Source organism: Gorilla gorilla, chromosome 1, assembly GCF_029281585.2.
Source record: "Gorilla gorilla gorilla isolate KB3781 chromosome 1, NHGRI_mGorGor1-v2.1_pri, whole genome shotgun sequence".
Lineage (NCBI taxonomy): Eukaryota > Metazoa > Chordata > Mammalia > Primates > Hominidae > Gorilla > Gorilla gorilla.
The window spans coordinates 215,636,785-215,657,606 of record NC_073224.2 but is presented as its reverse complement, the minus strand read 5'-3'; the positions used below and the strand labels follow the sequence as shown (position 1 = coordinate 215,657,606).

Here is a 20,822-nt window from a genome sequence, read left to right as displayed (position 1 = left end):
TAGAACTCTCATGTATTGTTGATGGCAATGAACAATGGTACAGTCACTTTGGAAACAGCTCGACAGTTCCCTGTAATAGTACACATTCATTACCTAATCTCCTAAATCTTTTTTTATTTTTTATTTTTATTTTTAAAATGGCTTTATTGAGGTATAATTTACATACCATAAAATCCACCCATTATCACTGCACAATTCAGTAACTTTTAGTAAATTTACAAAGTTGTGCAGCCAGCACCGCAATCCCGCCTTGGAAACTTTCTTTTTTTTTTTTTTTTTTTAAATTATTACACTTTAAGTTTTAGGGTACATGTACACATTGTGCAGGTTAGTTACATATGTATACATGTGCCATGCTGGTGCGCTGCACCCACTAACTCGTCATCTAGCATTAGGTATATCTCCCAAAGCTATCCCTCCCCCCTCCCCCTCCCCCCACCCCACAACAGTCCCCAGAGTGTGATGTTCCCCTTCCTGTGTCCATGTGATCTCATTGTTCAATTCCCACCTATGAGTGAGAATATGCGGTGTTTGGTTTTTTGTTCTTGCGATAGTTTACTGAGAATGATGATTTCCAATTTCATCCATGTCCCTACAAAGGACATGAACTCATCATTTTTTATGGCTGCATAGTATTCCATGGTGTATATGTGCCACATTTTCTTAATCCAGTCTATCATTGTTGGACATTTGGGTTGGTTGCAAGACTTTGCTATTGTGAATAGTGCCGCAATAAACATACGTGTGCATGTGTCTTTATAGCAGCATGATTTATAGTCCTTTGGGTATATACCCAGTAATGGGATGGCTGGGTCAAATGGTATTTCTAGTTCTAGATCCCTGAGGAATCGCCACACTGACTTCCACAATGGTTGAACTAGTTTACAGTCCCACCTAATCTCCTAAATCTTAACCCTAGATCCATTTTTCTTCTCCCTCCCTCCCTCCTTCCCTCCCTCTCTTTCTTCTTTCCTTCCTCCCCTCTCTCTCTTTTTTTAGAGACAGTCTCACTGTGTCACCCAGGCTGGGGTGCAGTGGTGCAATCATAGTTCACTGCAGTCTAAAACCCCTGGGCTCAAGGGATCCTCCCACCTCAGCCTCCTGAGATGCCAGGGCTACAGGTGTACACCACCATGCCTGGCTAATTTTGAAAATTTTTTGTAAAGATGGGGTCTCACTATGTTGCCCAGGCTGATACTCCTAGATCTTTTTCTAAGAGAAATGAAAACATATCCACACGAAGACTTGTACATGAATGTTCACAGCAGCTTAATTCATAATAGCCCTATTATGGACGAATTGAGTTCCCCCAAAATTCATATGTTGAAGACCTCATCCCCAGTGGTATTGTGTTTTGAGATAAGAGCTCTAAAGAGGTAATTATGGTTAAATGAAGTAATAAGGCTGGGGCCCTAATCCAGTAGGACTGGTGTACTTATAAGAAGAGGAAGAGACACCAGAGTGAACACACACAGAGAAAAAGCCACATGAGGACACAGCAAGAAGGCAGCCATCTGCTAGCCAAGGAGAGAGGCTTCAGGAGAAACTAAACCTAGCAACGCCTTGACCTTGGACTTCCAACCTCCAGAATTTTGAGAAAATAAACTTCTGTTGTTTACCCAGACTGTGGTATTTTGTTATGGCAGCCCTAGCAAAGCAGTGCAGATTTGGGCACCAGAAATGAGGTGCTGAGGTAATCAATACCTAAAAATGTGGAAGTGGCTTTGGAATTGCATAATGGGTAGAATCTTGAAGTTTGAAGTGCATGTTAGAGAAAGCCTATATTGCCTTTAAAAGACTATTGGTAGGAATATAGACATTAAAGGTGATTCTGGTGAGGTCTCAGGTGGAAAAGAGGAATGTGTTATTGGAAACTGGAGGAAAGGTGATCCTTGTTATAAAGTGGCAAAGAACTGGTTGAATTGTCTTCTAGTGTTTTGCAGAAATTAGAAGTTAAAAGATCATTGGCTAGCCATCTCAAAAATGATAATATAAAATAAATAACAAAAAGATAATTTAAAAGACATAAACTTGGATGCTTAGCAGAAGAGATTTCTAAGCAAAGTGCTGAAGGTACAACCTGGTTTCTTCTTACTGCTTATAGTAAAATGTGAGAGAAGAGATATATGAAAGGAATTGGTAAGCAAAAAGGAACTAGAACTTGAAGCTTTGGAAAATTTTCAGCCTATCCACATTGCAAAAAAAAATGAGAAAGCATGTTCTGGGGAGGACACTAAGGTTGTGGCTAGAACAACCTTTTGATAAAGAGATCAGAGGTGCAACTCATAGACTTAATCAGCCATTTAAGCAGAAATTAGACATACTGATGGGATTATACCAGCAGAGGCACTGCCAGCTTTGACTAAAGGGGACAGAGATGGGACAGAATGAAGGAAGTCTGTTGGACTTCTGGGATTCTAAAGAAAGGGACAAGAGCTGGAGCTATTTGGCTGTGAACACGCAATATCCTTCAAGTATAGGGAAAAATTTCCTGGAAGATGATTCAGAGATCAGCAGGGTTGTCACTGCCACCAAAGACCTGGAGGCAACACTGTCCCCTCCTTAGTTTCAGCAGGCTAGGCTGCTGCTAACCAGTGACTCAAGGGTAGGGTCACCACCCAGGGCAAAGGGGGTAGGGCTGCCGCCCCAGTGGGCCCAAAGGGCAGAGCACTGAGCCAAAGAGGGCTATTCTTGAAACTCAAAATCTAATGGAATTTGCCCTGCGAGGTTTTAGACTTGCTTGGGACCTGTCACTCTTTCCTTCTTTCCTATTTTTCTCTTTTGGAATGGGAAAGTCTATCCCATGCATGTCCCATCACTTTATTTTCAAAGCACATAACCTGTCTAGTTTCACAGGTTCATAGGTGGAGAGGAATTTGGCCTCAGGATGAGTAACACCTCCAGTCACACCCATACCTGATTTAGATGAGACTTTGGACTTAGAGTAGATGCTGAAATGGGTTAAGAGTTTTGGGGCTAGCCAGGTGCAGTAGCTCATGCCTGTAATCCCAGCCCTTTGGGAGGCCAAGGCAGGCGGATCACCTGAGGTCAGGAGTTCAAGACCAGCCTGGCTGACACGGTGAAACCCCATTTCTACTAAAAATATAAAAAATTAGCCAGGCGTGGTGGTGCATGCCTGTAATCCCAGCTACTCAGGAGGCTGAGGCAGGAGAATCTCTTGAACCTGGGAGGCAGAGGTTGCAATGAGCCGAGATCACACCATTACACTCCAGCTTGGGCAACAAGAGCAAAACTCTGTTTCAAAAAAAAAAAAAAAAAAAAAAAGAGAGTTTTGGGGCTGTTGGGAGGGGGTGAATGTATTTTGCATATGAAAATGACACAAATTTTGGGAGTCCAGAGGGCAAGCATATGGCAGCCCTAGCAAATGAATACCTGCCCAGAACTGGAAGCAACCCAAATATCCACTGACGGGAAAATGGATTAACAAATGTCATACGTAGTCATACAATGGCATTACTACTCAGCAATACAAAGGAATTAACTACTGATACATGTAACAATGTGGGTGAATTTCAGAAACATTATGCTGAGGGAAAGGAGCCAGACACAAAAGGGTACATACTATACACATCCATTTATATGAAATTCTGGAACATGCAAAGTTTAATCCACAGTGTCAGAAAGCAGATCTGTGGTTGCCTAGATCTGGAGGCCTGAATGCAAAGTGGATGAGGGAACTTTCTGGGGTGATAGAGACGTCTTACATCTTGATTGTGGTGGTGGGTACGTGGGTGCACACTTTTGTCAAAACTCATCAAATTGTATACTTTAAAATGGGAACATTTTATTCTATATACATTTTAACTCAATAATGTTGGTTTTAAAAGAAAATTGGAATTAATTCAGCAAGGCAAGCTATGACAAGAAATGTGCACTCTTAGTTACAAACATGTCAGCTAAAAGCAAACTAGAGTTTCAGGAAAAATAAATGTAACCAAGAGAAAGATTACAAATAAGATGTTGAACAATCTCACACATGAAAACACACAGTTTTTTAAAAACTCAAGAGTGAAACCTATTTCATTTAGAGAGCAGAATAGTAGATAGATAGACAGATAAAAGGCATTTGAAAGAAAAAGACAAATATTCTCTCCTTTTTCTTTAATTTGAGACAGTGCCTCACCATGTTGCCCAGGCTGGTCTCAAACTCCTGGGCTCAAGCGATCCTCCTACCTATGCCTCACCAAGTCTTGGAATTATAGGTGTGAGTCTCTGTGCCCAAAAGACAAATACTGAACACAGAAAAAGAAGATCCAACATACAAGTGATATGAGTCCCTAAAGAAGAAAATCAAAACAAGAGAATAGAACAAATACTAAAACTATAATTTAAGAAAACCTTCCTAAAATAAAAATGACTTGGAACCATGTATTAAGTGAGAATATTGAGTGCCTAAAAGTATCAACTCAGAATGAATGAGCAATACCAACACACAGTCAAATAAAATGACTAGATTTTAAAGAAAAAGCAACAACCCTTTATTAGTCAGGGTTCTCCAGAGGAACAGAACTAATAGGTTATACGTATATACGAAAGGGAGTTTATTAAGGAGAATTGGCTCACACGATCACAAGGCGAAGTCCCACGATAGGCCGTCAGCAAGGTGGGAAAGAAAGAAGCCATAGTGACTCAGTCCGAATCTGAAACCCTCAAAACCAGGGAAGCTGACAGTGCAGCCTTCAGTCTGTGACCAAAGACCCGAGGGCCCCAGCAAACTACTAACTTAAGTCCAAGAGTCTAAAGGCCAAAGAACCTGGAGTGTGATGTTCAAGGGCAGGAGGAGCAGAAGGAAGCATCCCGCACGGGAGAAAGAAGGAAGCTGGAAGACCCAGCAAGCGAAGCTATCCCACCATCTGCCACCTGCTTTCCAGCCGGCCTGGCAGCCAGTTGGGTTGTGCCCACCCACACTGAGTGAGGACGAGTCTTCCATTCCCAGTCCACTGACTCAAATGTCAGTCTCCTCTGGCAACACCCTCACAGACACACCCAGAAACAAAACTTTAACAGCCATCTAGGCATCCTTCAACCCAATTAAGTTGACACCTAATATTAACCATCACAAACCCTTTGGGCGAAAAGAGCAAGAAACTATTAAGAGGCAAGTATGTAGGTTTTGGGATAAAGAAAATGAGTATTTATGGGTCATTCTAGTTCTATCATCTCCCCTGTCCTTGAGAAACAGGATTCTCAGTGTGAAAGAAAGAAAATATAGATGTACCATAGAAGTCAGGTAAAAATCCTAAGGAACTAAATTTAGATGGGAAGCATCCGTATAACTCATTAGGCATTTTATCTTAAAAATTATGTACACGTAGGCTGGGTGCGATGGCTCATGCCTGTAATCCCAGCATTTTGGGAGGCCGAGGGGGGCAGATCACTTGAGGTCAGGAGTTCGACACCAGCCTGGCCAACATGGTGAAACCCCGTCTCTACTAAAAATACAAAAATTAGCCGGGTATGGTGGTGGGCGCCTGTAATCCCAACTACTTAGTAGGCTGAGGCAGGATAATCTCTTGAACCCAGCAGGTGGAGGTTGCAGTGAGCCGAGATCATGCCACTGCACTCTGGCCTGGGTGACAGAGTGAAGCTCTGTCTAAAAAAAAAAAAGTATGTACATGTGTGTGTCTATGTGGTATGCACACATCACTCTGTTCACTGAAAAGACCAAAAGCAATAGCTAAGTAGTGATCAGCATAGCTAGCATGCAGATTACAGTCTTTATAACCATTTCTTACTAAATGGAGAAATGGCTGACTGCAGGTTTTAGGTCAGGAATTGTACCAGAGGGACCTGGAACATCTTGTCGTAATGGACAGCTGGAAAGGTATCTGTTAAATCTGGAAAGATTTAACTTGACCACTAGGGTCAAATTAAAAGGACTCAGGAGCAAGCTTGATGAGACTCCCACTGGACAGAGATGAGGCAATTCAAGCTTCAATGAGCAGAGTACGTCGCAATAGACTGAAACCACCAAATGTGTTTAAATGCCTGAGTTCATAATGATAATAATAAACTAGCGATCACCTTTGGGAGATGATAAGGAACCAATTCATTATCTTGAAAATTGATAAAGGAAAAAAATTAAGCATTTATCCTCTCTTGCCTATTTGAATAGTATGACTGGATATCAAATACCAGATGAGAGGATACATCTCTTTATAAAATAATTCCAACTAACAAATGAAAAAAATTATATAATTAGAATATCACCATTTTACAACCCCCACAGTTGTTTCAAAAGCATAAAAGACATGAAAAATGTCATAGAAGTTCAGAGGATAGATTTTCTTTCTTTTTAGGATCTTGCTCTGTTGTCCAGGTTGGAGTGCAGTGGTGTGATCTCAGCTCACTGCAACCTCCATCTCCTGGGCTCAAGTGATCCTCCCCACCTCAGCCTCCCAAGTAGCTGGGAACACAGGCACATGCTGCTACACTTCACTAATTTTTTGTATTTTTTTTTTTTTTTTTTTGTAGAGACAGGGTTTCACCATGTTACCCAGGCTGGTCTCGAACTCTTGGACTCAAGCAATCTGCCCACCCACCTCGGCCTCCCAAAGTGCTGGGATTACAGATGTAAGCCACCGTGCTTGGTCCTAGAGGATAGACTTTCAACTCCTTAATAAATTTATTCCAGCCATACTACGCCCAGCTGTGTGACTTTGAGCAACATGCACCCTTGGTGCTTCAGTCTCCTCCTCTGTAAAGAGGCGTACTGAACTTGTCCTCAGAGAGCTGCTGTGAGATTAAGTTCATTACATGTGTTGACACAGTGCCAGCCACACAGTAAATATTAGGTGTTTTCTGGCACCTGATAGCGCTCTTGCTTTTGAAAGCTCTCTTGCAGTCTGTCCCTGCTCAAGCCAGGCTCCCATCACTCACATGTGGATTCCACACATGGAGGGATGACGTGATGGAACAGGAAGGGCACAAATGTTGGAGTTGGACCCGAGTTCCCCTTCTGGCTCCATGACGTCCTTCCTCAGACAAGACACAGCACCCTCTGAGCTCAATCCCCTCACCTCTAGAATGGGGAAAACACAGAGCCTGCCTGGTCACGTTGGGAGAAGGAAGTGAAATATTCACGTAGGGCCCTTAGCACTTGGCCTGGCACAGGACGGGTCCTGAGGACACGGTGGTCCCCTCCTCTTCCTGCTTTCCCCTCCTCACCAACTCCAGGTGAATCCTCCCGAGCTTCTGCTTCTATCATCTCACTGTCCTGCTAAAGAACTTTGAGCGATTCCCATCTATGTTCGAAGATGGTGGATCTGCTTCCATTGTCAGATTTCTCTGGATTCGCTGTGGCTGCCTGGGCTTCCAAATTGAGAATGATCCCATCGGGAAAAGTGTGACCATTTGGCCAGGCACGGTGGCTCATGCCTGTAATCCCAACACTTTGGGAGGCTGAGGTGGGTGGATCACCTGAGCTCAGGGTTCGAGACCAGCTTGGGCAACATGGAGAAACCTCGTCTGTACTAAAAATACAAAAATTAGCCAGATGTGGTGGCATATGCCTGTAATCCCAGCTACTCTGGAGGCTGAGGCAGGAGAATCACTTGAACCCAGGAGGCGGAGGTTGCAGTGAGCCGAGATCAAGCCACTGCACTCCAGCTTGGGTGACAGACCAAGACTCTGTCTCAGAAAAAAAAAAAAAAAGAAAGAGAAAAAAAGTGTGATCATTCAGGGATGCCTTAATTGCCCAGGTAACAGCTCCTCTGCCATGTACCTAGTTGCCTCACTGATCAGCTGGGACAGCTCCAAGCACCTCATCCAGCCACTTGAGAATTTCATCCTCTGGCCCCCACAGCTACATCCATGCCCCACACCAACTTTCCTCAAAGACTTACCCCCGCCCCGGCAGACTGGTCACCTGTACACTGCTCTTCATTCAACATCTTCCCCACCTCCAGACCTTTATCAAAAGCCCCTCTCCAAATGCCGGCCACATGCCATCTCCCGTAGGGCCCAGAGAGCTAGCCAGTGCTGCCCACACTGGGTGCAGCTGTCCCAGAGAAGCCCCTCCAGCCCCCACCCACCCCCTCAGTCTTCCCATCCACCAGCCGAGAGAGTCCCCTCTACCTCTGATAGGCCACAAAATAGGTCACATCCTGGGGGTTGCCAAGCCCTGGGAGCCATGTCAGGTACACGCTGAAGTTCTGGGAGAGTAGCGTCACATTCTGGGGAGGGGCCAGACGGGGCCTCCCTGGGGGAAAGAAAGGGGTCATGAAGCCTGGAGCTCCTGGCTGGTCTTGACTCAGGCCATCCCAAGCTGAGGGGCAGCACGAAGGGCAGGCAGGTGCTCACTGAGTTTGAGGAACCAGGAGCCACTGACTGGCTGTACCGCAGCCCTTGTGCCATGAGAGAAGACCCTTTGCCAGGAGGGGAGGCTCCTGCACACTCTGGGACCGGAGGGTTCCAGCAGAACACCATGGAACAGGAAACTAATGGCCTCCAGGAGGGAGCATCCTTGAGGATATCAAGGACCAGGGGCTCTGTCCTGTTCTCAGCCACATCCCCAGAGCCTGCCTGCCATGGCCTCAGCACATAGTAGGTGCACAATAAACATCTGTTGAGTAAACGAATGAATATTACAATAACATGGGTTACACCAAAGGCTTCCTGACCGGTCTCCCTGCTTCCAACCTTGTGTAAGGGAGATGACACAGCAAAGGTTGCTGCCCAGGCATTAGAAGTAGATGCCACACTCAGATGGCCCAAGCCAGTGGCCAGAGATAAGAACTTCGAGGCATCTCTCCCTCCTGGCAAACTGGGCTCCCCACTTCCCACCCATTCCTTTAAAGGGATCATTCAAGCATTTGTCCTCAAACTTAACATGACCCACACCCTAGTCCCTTATCTAATATGCTTCTCATTGCCACAAGCTCTCACTTTCTTTTTGCCTGACTCTTCATTCCTGCTTCCTGTAGCCCAGGATGGAGGATGACCCTCCCTACTCATTGCACCTTCCCTGCTCAGGATCTGTAAGTAATAAGCCTTTGAACTTGTTTCCCATTGAGGTGGTGTACTGAATTTGCACCTTCCATCTCAGGAACCCAGGCCCAGCCCAGGCCTGGTTTTCCCTGGGTTGCTGGGAACACAGTCTGGCTCCCAGCGCCAGAGCAATGGTCAGACAGGCATAAACTTGGACATGGATCAGACAAGAGTCACAGGGACGCCTGCCAGTATAAACAAGTGTGAAGGACCCCCAGCCATGGGTTAGACAGCTAGGCTATTAGGCTGTCTGCCAGGTAAGAAGTATTTCATGGGCCGGGCGCAGTGGCTCACGCCTGTAATCCCAGCACTTTGGGAGGTCAAGGTGGGCAGATCACCTGAGGTCAGGAATTCAAGACCAGTCTTGGCCAACTTGGTGAAACCTCGTCTCTACTAAAAATGCAAAAATTAGCAGAACATGATGGCACAGGGCTGTAATCTCAGCTACCTGGGAGGCTGAGGCACGAGAATTGCTTGAACCCAGGAGGACGAGGTTGCAGTGAGCTGAGATTGTGCCACTGCATTCCAGCCTGGGCAACAGGGCGAGACTCCATTTAAAAAAAAAAAAAAAAGTATTCCATGAAGGGCACACTGTAAGTACCCACGCCCAGCTCGCTGGCATTATTCATTAGGGCAGGCTTGCCAGCCACTCTGCTACTGGAACCCTAATTTAGCTGGAGGCTCTCAAAAGCCCTTGTCCCAAGGTGGATGATCACTAAATCCACAGTTGGAGGCATGTTACTATGGAAGTTTAGGTGACACCTATATTCATTATTTATTTCACAATTTCATTTTTGTATTCACATTTCAGATTTGTGAATGCAGTTTTTTTCCTGAAAATTCATTTTAACTTGAAAGTACGTTTTTAATTCCCCTGATGTAATTAATGAACTATATGCATATTTATACCTAGGTGTGCTTACATGTTAATAATGTATTTGCATAGTTGTGAGAATTTCATATTGGACTCCATAGTGGTAAAAAAATAAATACAGGCCGGGCGTGGTGGCTCGTGCCTGTAATCCCAGTACTTTGGGAGGCTGACGTGGGCGGATCCCGAGGTCAGGAGTTCGAGACCAGCCTGACCAACATGGTGAAACCCTGTCTCTACTAAAAACACAAAAATTAGCCAGGCGTGGTGGTGCACGCCTGTAATCCCAGCTACTCAGGAGGCTGAGGCAGGAGAATTGTTTGAATCCGGGAGGTGGAGGTTGCAGTGAGCAGAGATCACACCACTATACTCCAGCCTAGTGACACAGTGAGACTCCATCTCAAATAAATAAATAAATAAACACAACATCTGTCATATACATTTCTTTTCTGTTGGTTTAAGAAAATATCTGACAGCTTTACCTACTTCTGCAGGTTCATCCAAGCCCAGACATTACTGAACGAATATATTGATGTAGAGTATGTGTTATTTTGTTTTCAGTTCTGCTCTAGATCACAACTATGTAAAAAACACTGTCATAATCAGTTATACTAAAATTCATGAGCCCAAATGTAAGATGAAAAGTCTGCACTGTAGTCTAAGGTCATTGCTCTATGAATAATTACATTCTTATTTTGATTTACAGAAGAGCTTTATGGTAGAAACACCAGAAAACACCTCATACTATTAAAAGGCTTTTTCCCCATTAAAAAAAAAAAATACAGATCGGGCATGGTGGCTGACACCTGTAATCCCAGCACTTTGGGAGATCAAGGCAGGAGAATCATTTGAGACCAGGAATTTAAGACTTGCCTGGGCAACATAGTGAGACCACATCTTTACAAAATAAATTTTTTGAAAAATTAGCAGGGCACAATGGTGAGAGTAAGGAGGCTGTGGTGGGAGTTTCGCCTGAGCCCAGGAGTTCAAGGCTGCCGTGACTGCGCCACTGCACTTCAGTCTGGCCAACAGAGCAAGACCCTGTCTCTACGAAACAGACAAATATACAAAACACCTTGCCTTCAGTCCATTCTCCACATAGCAGGAAGGATTAAAAATGAAAATCAGATCATGTTCCTCTTCTGCTTAAGCTCTCTAAAGGCTTCCATCTCACTCCAGGTAAACTCAAAAGTCTTTATTATTTTTATTTTATTTTGAGGCAGAGTCTTACGCTGCCACCCAGGCTGGAGTACAGTGGCACAATCTCAGCTCACTGCAACCTCCACCTCCCGGGTTCAAGTGATTCTCCTGCCTCAACCTCCAGAGTAGCTGGGATTACAGGCATGTGCCACCACACCTGGCTAATTTTTGTATTTTTAGTTGAGACGAGGTTTCACCATGTTGGCTAGGCTGGTCTCGAACTCCTGACCTCAGGTGATCCGCCCACCTTGGCCTCTCAAAGTGCTGGGATTACAGGCCTGAGCCACTGTGCCTGGTCTAAACTCCAAAGCCTTTACAATCACCACCAAGGCCCTACCCAATCTGATCCACCACTCCTCCCTTGCTCCCATATCTCCATCCACACAGGACTTTTTGCCCTTCCTGGAGCACCCCAGCCACACTCCCAACTCCAGGCCTTTGCACACGCTGTTCCCTCATGCTGTTCCCTCTGCCTTAACAGTTCTGCCCCTGGATATCCACCTGGCTCACTCCTTTGCTGTTTTCACATTCCTTTGATGTCACTGTCTCGAGGACACTTTCCCTGACTCCCTTTAACTGACCTCTATTCCCCTCTGTGGCACATTTTCCTTCTCACTGTTAATCTTCATCTTCTGAAATACGCATCTGATTACACCACTCCCCAGGTTCATGCCCTTTCCTTGGCCTCAGAATAAAGTCCACATTTGTTATTGAGGTGTGTGAGGCCCTGCCTGACGTGGCCTGGCCTGGCCAGGCCGTCTTGCTGCTCTCTCCCCAACAGCTACCCTACAGGCTCACCAGGCAGTCTTCCTTCTCGATGTTGCCAAGCCACTGCATTCTTCTGGATGTTTTTAAACCCAGGTGTCTTTGACTGCCTGGTATTCACTATCTAGTCTTTGAAATATTTGATTCAAATGTCACTTCCTCCAGGGAATCTTCCTTGACATATCTACGAGGTGATGATGATGATGATAACGATGATGATGATAATAATAGCAGCTAAGGCCGGGCATGGTAACTCACGCCTGTGATCCCAGCATTTTGGGAGGCAGAGGTAGCAAATCACCTGAGGTCAGGAGTTTGAGACCAGCCTGGCCAACATGGTGAAACCACGTCTCTTCTAAAAATACAAAAATTAGTTGGGCATGGTGGCACATGCCTGTCATCTCAGCTACTTGGGAGGCTGAGACACGAGAATTGCTTGAACCTGATAGGTGGAGGTTGCAGTGAGCCGAGATTGCGCCACTGCACTCCAGCCTGGGTGACAGAGTGAGACTCTGTCTCAAAATAAATAAATAAAATAATAATAATAATAATAATAGCAGCTAATGTGTATTGTGTTCTGTGAGCCAGGTTCTGTGCTAAACAGTTTACCTGCACTTTCTCTTTTAATCCTCATTACATCCCTAGGATGTAGGTATTCATTATAATAATTATAATCATTACAGATGGGAAAACCAAGGCCCTCTCAGCTATTAAGTTGTAGAATCAGATTCAGTCCAGGCCTAGCCAACTCCAAAGTCCGAGCTCTTGACTGTACTTTGTCCTCTAGGTTCTCATGGGGTCTATTGAGCTTTATGATTCCAACTATTCCATCTATTGACCACTACGAGTCAAACAAGATCTGTTGACCATGGTGTGCCAGGGGTTTCAGAGAAGAACACAACTTCATTCCTGCTCTATAGGAGCTCATGGTCCCATGGAGAATTCAGGGTCCTGAAGTGTCCCATGTGCCATGATGGAAATCCATACAGGTTGCAAAATGGCATCAGGGAGGGAGGGTCCAGTTCTGTGGATGGCTGTCCTCAGCCTGGGCTGCCTACCCATCACCTTCTAGACCCAAAAGTGGGTGCCTGCTTCCACCTCATCCTGTGTCCTCTAGCTGGGACTGTATCACTACGAGGCTAGTGCTATTACTACTCCCAGCTTCTGGACTTCCTAACGGGTGACCAGCAGGAGACCAGGCTGTCTGCAAGCCACTTGTAAGGTGTCCTATGGGCAGGACAGTCCCCAGATTCGAGCTAGGTCACATGAGAAAAACAGCAGCTAGAGCAACTTTCCTCTATGAAGCCTTCAAAGGATGCCAGGCACTAGTTTGGCTCTTTACATGTAAAACCTCAATCAACCTTGGGACAGACCACCCTATGGGGTAGGTGTCATTCATTCTGCTTCCATGGAAAGGGCGCTAGGCTCAGAGACAAATGCTAACTAACTTGCCTGAGGCTACACAGTCAGTTTGTGTGGGAGCCAGTATTTGAACTTAGATCTGGCTGTACTTACTCCTAAATCATCACACCATAGTTAGTGTTGTGTATATTAAATACTTATCAGGTGAAAGTACAAGAAGGTCTGGGCTTGACAGTGAAAGGGGAACAGAAGATCCCACCCTCCCTCCACACACAGGTACACGGTCCCTCATCAGCCACAGAGAACGCTGCTGTGGGCACTGGGGGCTGGAGCATCCCTGGCTGGCCTAGTGACCCAGTGGATGGACAGCCTGTCCCAGGTGCCTACCCTGGAGGCCAACGCTAGCCAGGCTTGCTTTAGCCCGTCTTCTCTCTTCTGTGTGCCTCACCTCTGCCGTCCTTCTTGAGGAATTCCCTGAATTGCTCCGAGCCTCAGTTTTCCCATCGGAAGTGAGAATAATATCTACCTCCTAGGATGGCTGGGTCGTGAGGCTTCCAGAATAATGCGGTGCCTGGCACAAAGAAGTTGCTGAATAAATATAGGCTTTTATGATGATTGGATTATGCCCAGGGACCTTTACAGCTCTTTAAACTGTGAGTCCAAGACTAGGAAAATATCCTGGGGGCAATTTCTGGACCTTCTCTTCCCTGCTTTGGTTGGAGTTGTGGGCGGTGAGGTTTGGTGGTTGGGTCCTGCGACGAAGAATTTTGTACCTGACACCTTACTTATCAGTAGAGGTGGGAAAACAACAACAACAACAACAAAAACCAAAAGAAAGGCGTCTTGTTAGAAAGCAGGGCACAGGCGACCAGAGCTCCGTCCCACGGAGGCCTGGCAGGAATGGGAAGGGACATCAATCGGTCCCACTTTCCCTACTGTCCACACTTTAGGGTCAAGTGTGGTTTTCACGCAGGGATCAGTGCTTTCTTTAGGAAACATTAAAAAGCACTTTATTAAAACATATGCAGTATCAAACTGCCGCTGTCTTTTTTCTCCAGTTCTCCTGAAGCTGGAAGCATTAGGAAACTGGATTCGTTTCCTGCGGGAGAGGAATATCAAAGACCCGATTCTGTTCAGTCCTGGGAAGAAGCAAACTGGGGGCGCGTAGGCAGGGCCGATTCGCACCCGGCTCGGGTGGCTGCGGACCCCGTGCCTGTCCCAGGAGCTCCGGGTCCGAGGGTGGGCGCGGCCCGGCCCGGGGAGCCCTCTTCCCCCTCCCTCCCGCGGCCCCGCGCCCTTACCTGGAGCGGCCTGCAGCAGGCACAGGAGCAGGGGGCCCCAGCGCTCGGGCCCCGCCATGGCCTTCCCGCCGCGGCGTCCCCGCCCGGGCCCAGGTCCCCGCCTCCCGCCTCCCGCCTCCCGTCTCCTAGCCCACCGCGGGCAGGTGACGCAGTCGGCAGCCAATGGCCCGCAGAGCCGCGGGCCCGTCCCTGCCGCCCAGGATTCACTGAGAAGGTCCCTGGGGACAGCCCCGCCGCGGGGGGTGGGGAGCGCGCCGGCCCCCGCGCTCGAAACTCGCCCGTACCTCTGCTTCATCTGCACTTAGTTTTGTTTTACTCAATTCCCGGAAAAAAAAAAAAAATCAGTAAATCCGTGCACGGGGGAAGGGCAGGAGAGGGGAAGAAACCGGCTGATGATCAATAACCCACGGCCAGTCCAGTGATCCAGGACGGGCCATTTTGGCAGGATTAGGGAGAGTTCAAGGCCGGTTTGGCTACGCGGCCTCAATGCCATTGGCGGGATCCGAGCGCGTTTCTGAGCCGGATGCTGAGCTCAGCGCCTTACACACGCGATTCCCTTTAATGCCCCCGGGGATCCCGGCGGATCCGTGCTGCCCTTCTCCACGTACTTCTCTCCCGGGGAGCGGCAGGCCCCAGAGCTTCAGGTGCTTGTTCTGGGGAAAGCTGTCTTTCTGACCCCGAAGGCTGTGGTGTTCACCTGGACAGTAGTAGCTTCCCAATAAGGCACACGCCACGACGCGCAATATTATGCGGCCCTTTAGGAGGACGTTGCCGAATGGTGTGTATCGACACCGAGGTGTTTGCAACACACTGAGAAACAGAAAAGCGAGTGCTAAAACATCGGCCCATTAAAAAAGTGTGTGTGTAGCCGAGCGCGGTGGCTCACGCCTGTAATCCCAGCACTTTGGGAGGGTGAGGCGGGTGGATCGCCTGAAGTCAGGAGGTGGAGACAAGCCTGGCCAACATGGTGAAACCCCGTCTCCACGAAAAATACAGAAAATCAGCCGGGCGTGGTGGCACGCACCTGTAATCCCAGCTATCAGGAAGGCTGAGGCAGGAGAATCGCTTGAACCCAGGAGGCGGAGGTTGCAGTGAGCCGAGATCGCGCCACTGCACTCCAGCCTGGGCGACAGAGTGAAACTCAGTTTCAAAAAAAAAAAAAAAAAAATGTGTGTGTGTGTGTGTGTGTGTGTGTCTGTCTGTCTGTATGCATAGAAAGATATTTGGAATAATAATTACCAAAATATTAATGGTTGTTGTCTTTGGGTGATGAGGATTTTCTTTTTCAACTTTCTTCTTTTCTGATCATATTTTGTTTCCAATTTTTTGATAATTATTTGAAACTGGGATCAGCTTTGGTCCCATCAGTTTTTGGAAGAGAAAATGATTTTCACAGAGCTTGGTGGGTCCAAAAGTTGCTCTGAGTTTAACCACGGGGGAGATTTCTTTTGGAAATTTCAGGATGCTTCTGGGACTAGCATCAAGGCTTCTGCTTAATCAGGATTTTTTTTTCTTTCTTTTTTTTTTTAGACAAAAGCTCTGTCGCCCAGGCTGGAATGCAATAGTGTGATCTTGGCTCACTGCAACCCCGCCTCCTGGGTTCAAGCTATTTTCTCACTTCAGCCTCCCAAGTAGCTGGGATTACAGGCACCTGCCATCATGCTCAGCTGATTTTTGTAGAGATGGGGTTTCACCATGTTGGGCAGGCTGGTCTTGAACTCCTGACCTCAGGTGACCTCATGCCTCCCAAAGTGCTGGGATTACAGGCATGAGCCACTGTGCCTGGCCTTAATTAGGATCTCTTAACAAAGCCCTGCTCACAGAGGAAGCAATTCCACCTCAAAGGCGCAGGGTGGAGGAGGATGGAAGAGCAGCAGGCACGGTCAGTGTTGGTATCTTGGGATCTCTGAAATGTTGACTGTTGACTTTCTTTTCTCCTTCCTTCCTTTCTCTCTTTCTTTCTTTCTTTCTTTCTTTCTTTCTTTCTTTCTTTCTCTTTCTTCCTTCCTTCCTTCTTCTTTCTTTTTTCTCTCTTTCTTTCTCTCTCTTTCCTTCTTTCTTGCTTTCTTATTTTCTTGCTTTCTTTTTTTTTTTTGACAGAGTCTCACTCTGTCACCCAGGCTGGAGTGCAGTAGCGTGATCATGGCTCACTGTAACCTCTACCTACTGGTTCAAACGATTCTCATGCCTGCCAAGTAGCTGGGACTACAGGCATAAGCCACCACGCCCAGCTAATTTTTGTATTTTTAGTAGAGACGGGGTTTCGCCGTGTTGGCCAGGCTAATCTCGAACTCCTGGACTCAAGTGATCTGCCCACCTCGGCCTTCCAAAGTGCTGGGATTATAAGCATGAGCCATGCACCCGGCCCTGAAATGTTGACTTTCATTTCCACCCAACAACTGCAACTCTTTCAGACCCGGAATCCCACTGCGCTTGGAGCGGTTCAACAGCAGGGACAGAAATATCTTCATTTGCCACCTGCTCCACCCATGGGCTCCTGTGCTACGCATCTGAAACTGGCACTTGCTCTTTTTTGACAATTTGTTTGTCACATGTTTGTTCTCTTGTTCCTCTTCCCCCACCTCCCCGCCCTGCATAGTTTCGAGTTAGGAAATTGTGTGTTCAGATGCCTTGATCCTTCAAGAGACATTTTGTGACTATGAGCTTGGACAAGTTGGATCTTTCAAAACCTTAAAAAAAATGTCATCTATAGATGCCAGTCAGAAAATCTCAGCCAGTTACCACGACCTTGCTTCTACTTAGGTCCTAAATACACTGCTTCAATTTCTTTCAGGTATCTCAAATACAATCCATCCATTCTGGAATAAAATGAATATATCTCTATTGATATCTCTTTATCCCAAACAGCCGACTGCACGAATCTTTATTGAGTCTTTGTTATATAGTGGCACTGCAGTTTACATACAGTATTTAATCTTCACAACAACCCTATGAGGTGGATATTATTAATATCCCCTTTTAACAGATGAAACTCGGAGAGGTTACATCCTTGCTTAGGTCACACAGCTAATTATAGTGATAGGGCTGCGATTTGGAACTCAGTCTGTCTGTCCTCAAAGCTTGTGGTTTTAAAACTTCCGCTACCCGGCCTCTTGCTTGCTTAAGGGCAAACAAGAACAAATCTCCCCAGTCTTAATCACTTCCTGATTTGCAAAGATCATGGCGCTAACCTCTCAACTCTCATGAGTGGAACGGTGGGCACTGAAGAGCCAGCTTCCTCTTTGGGTTGGAATATTAGGTATGAAGCAGTGGTGCTGATAAATGTTTCACAACTAGTTGGGGGTTTAGGGGACAGGGGTAAAAGTCCTGCTTTCTTGTGTTTCCCAACCTTCGTGGTGTGAATATCCCCACTGTGCCTGACTTTAAGCTAGCAAATGTGAGGTCACTGAACACAGAGATAAGAAGAAATGTGGCCGGGCACAGTGGCTCATGCCTGTAATCCCAGCACTTTGGGAGGCTGAGGGGGGCAGATCACGAGGTCAGGAGATCAAGACCATCCTAGCTAACGTGGTGAAACCCCATCTTTACTAAAAATACAAAAAAATTAGTCGGGTGCGGTGGCGGGTGCCTGTAGTCCCAGCTACTCGGGAGGCTGAGGCAGGAGAATGGCGTGAACCCAGGAGGAGGAGCTTGCAGAGAGCCGAGATCACGCCACTGCACTCCAGCCTGGGCGGCAGAGAAAGACTCCATCTCAAAACAAAAACAAAAACAAAAACAAAACAGAAGAAATGTGCACAATTGGCTCCTGAGCCTGTGGGAGCCAGCTCCAGCACACCACTGGGTGGACGAAGCCAATTTCCCTCACTGTTGGAGGACCCAACATCTGTGGCACCACAACTGAGCTTTTCTATGTTTAGAACAAACCATATCCCAACCCCTAAGGGCTATGGGGCTCATGTTAAAAGTCTCTGGTCCATGACTTGAGGCTCAAAATCTCTTATGCAGCTGTTGAAGGTTTTCACAATGTGGCCTCTATCCACCTTTTGAAGTTCCCCACTAGTTCTCTGTGTTCCGGCCACAGAGGCTTCCAGTTCCCTTCTTTCTCTTGCCCCCTGGCCTTTTCAAACACTGGTCCCTGTGGTGGGAATTTCCTTCCCAGGCTTATCTTCCGCTAGTCTTCCAACAGGCCCCTATTCTTGCTTCCAGTCTCAGCTCACATGCCACTTTCTCAGGGAGGCTTTCTTAACCACTGTCTTTGATTTGCTCCCAATCCCCATGTATGTCTCTGACTTAGCCCATTTTGTGCTGCTGTAACAAAATACCACAGAGTGAGTTATTTACAAAGAACAGAAATTTATTTCTCACAGTTCTGGAGGCTGGGAAGTTCAAGTTCAAGATGCCTTCAGGTTATGACCCAGTCTCTCTGCTTCCAAGATGGCACCCTGAATGTTTCGTCGTCTGAAGGGGAGGACACTGTGTCCTCATATGGCAGAAGAGGAGAGAGAGAGAGAGAGAGAGAGAGAGAGAGAGAGAGAACCCATTCTCACAAGCCCTTTTTATGGACTCATTAATCCATTGATGATGGCAGAGCCCTCACGACCTACACACCTTCCATCAGGCCCTACTTCCCAACACTGTCACATTGGGGATTGAGTTTCCAGCACATGAATTTTGAAGGCCACATTCAAACCATAGCAGTCTCTTTGATATGAATTAATCACAATATCATCATTTTTGTGCACTGAATATCTTACTTCTTGGATACAACTCTAATGACTCGCTCAGGGCCTGGCACATAGTAGGTGCTCAATGAACTGTGAGTAAGCAAACCTTTGCTGAATGGGGCTCAGTCAAACACAATTTCATATGCCCTAAACAACTCAGCCCCTCTCCTGGTTCTTATCTGCCACGCCTTAGCCACTCACTAAGTGTTTACTGACTTGAACTTGGCATATGACTCATAGTTAGAAGACCTCAGTGTTTCTTTCGAAAGTATGACTCCACTGTCATGCTCCCCTCCATAGCTGGGATTTTACAGTCTTCTGTTGTCCCCAAGAATAATGTTTAAAAAATAATGTGGCTGGGCATGGTGGCTTATGCCTGTAATCCCAACAGTTTGGGAGGCTGAGGTGGGTGGATCTCCTAAGGTCAGAAGTTCAAGACCAGACTGGCCAACGTGGTGAAACCCCATCTTTACTAAAAATACAAAAATTAGCTGGGCGTGGTGGCATGTGCCTGTAATCCCAGCTACTCGGGAGGCTGAGGCAGGAGAATCGCTTGAACCTGGGAGGTGGAGGTTGCAGTGAGCCAAGATTGTGCCACTGGACTCCAGCCTGGGCAATGACAGCAAAACTCTGTCTCAAAATAATAAAATAAAATAAAATAATAATAATAATGTGCAACAGGGGAAACAAAACCACATTACTCTGTGTGTGTGTGTGTGTGTGTGAGAGAGAGAGAGAGAGAGAGGGAGTTCACAGCCTCTCCCTCTCCTGTCTACTAAGATAATTATGCGCAGGCTGGCAAAGTGTCCCATAGGATTGGGTTAATGGACATGGGAAAAGGCAGGAGAGGAGGCAAAATGTAAAAGCCAATTGGGGCTGGGTTTTAAAAGACAGTTTTGGGGGACATGTGAAGAGAAAAGGAGCAAGTGCAGGGACCAGCTGCTCTAAGAGCTGAATGTGAGTGTGAATATGAGATGTATGGAAAGAGAGGTGGAGAAAATGGATTTCCAAATTTTTGGCTCTGTGTCAGGACTGAAATCTCTTTTGGCATTTTCCCCCCCAAGAAACTAAAGATTTTAAACCATTGTTGTTTTGACTATTATTCTTCTTGCTGTTGTTTTAATGTAATGCTGGAGGCAGGCAGGGCCCAGTACAAGAACAAGGAGACCATTTGTATGTGGGAGTGGAATTTAAGACTTTACCAGCTGCAAGAACACAAACTCTTAACTGACATAAGTGCAAAAGGAATTCTGCAAGGTCCCCAGACTGAGAAGTTCAAGGATGGATGTGGCTCTGGGACGGCTCTAGCGGAAACAGATTCTGATTGGCCTGGCTTGGGTCACATGCCATTTCCTGAGCCAATCGATGTGGTCAGAAGAATGGGCTACTGTCATTGGCCTCTCTGGGTAGAATGCCCACCCCGGGGGAGAGGGGTAAGGGAGTATTCTGATTGACAGCTCCTCCAACTACAGGAACTGGAGGAAGATTGGTTCCTCAGAGGAATGGATGCTGCAGAGGCAAACGGCATACACCCACTGCTGGGTTGCAGAGGAGGAGTCCTTAGAGATCATCCCCACCAACTTCCTACCCTGAAAGTCTACCCTCTTCAACATCCTGGAGAGACCAGCT

The 20,822-nt window shown here is 46.6% G+C and overlaps 1 protein-coding gene across 2 annotated transcripts in view; it reads right to left on the bottom strand.

Moving 5' to 3' along the window:
* Positions 1-14,616, bottom strand: part of IFNLR1 (interferon lambda receptor 1) — a 33,830-nt gene extending 19,214 nt beyond the window's left edge. For both annotated transcript variants that reach the window (XM_004024916.5, XM_004024919.5), the window contains exons 1-2: positions 14,509-14,616; positions 8,098-8,221 (exon numbers count right to left, since the gene is read on the bottom strand). In XM_004024916.5, the coding sequence (XP_004024966.2) occupies positions 8,098-8,221; positions 14,509-14,566 (182 nt within the window). In that variant the 5' untranslated portion in view covers positions 14,567-14,616. The remainder of the gene's footprint in view (positions 1-8,097; positions 8,222-14,508) is intronic.
* Between the last annotated feature and the right edge of the window lie 6,206 nt (positions 14,617-20,822).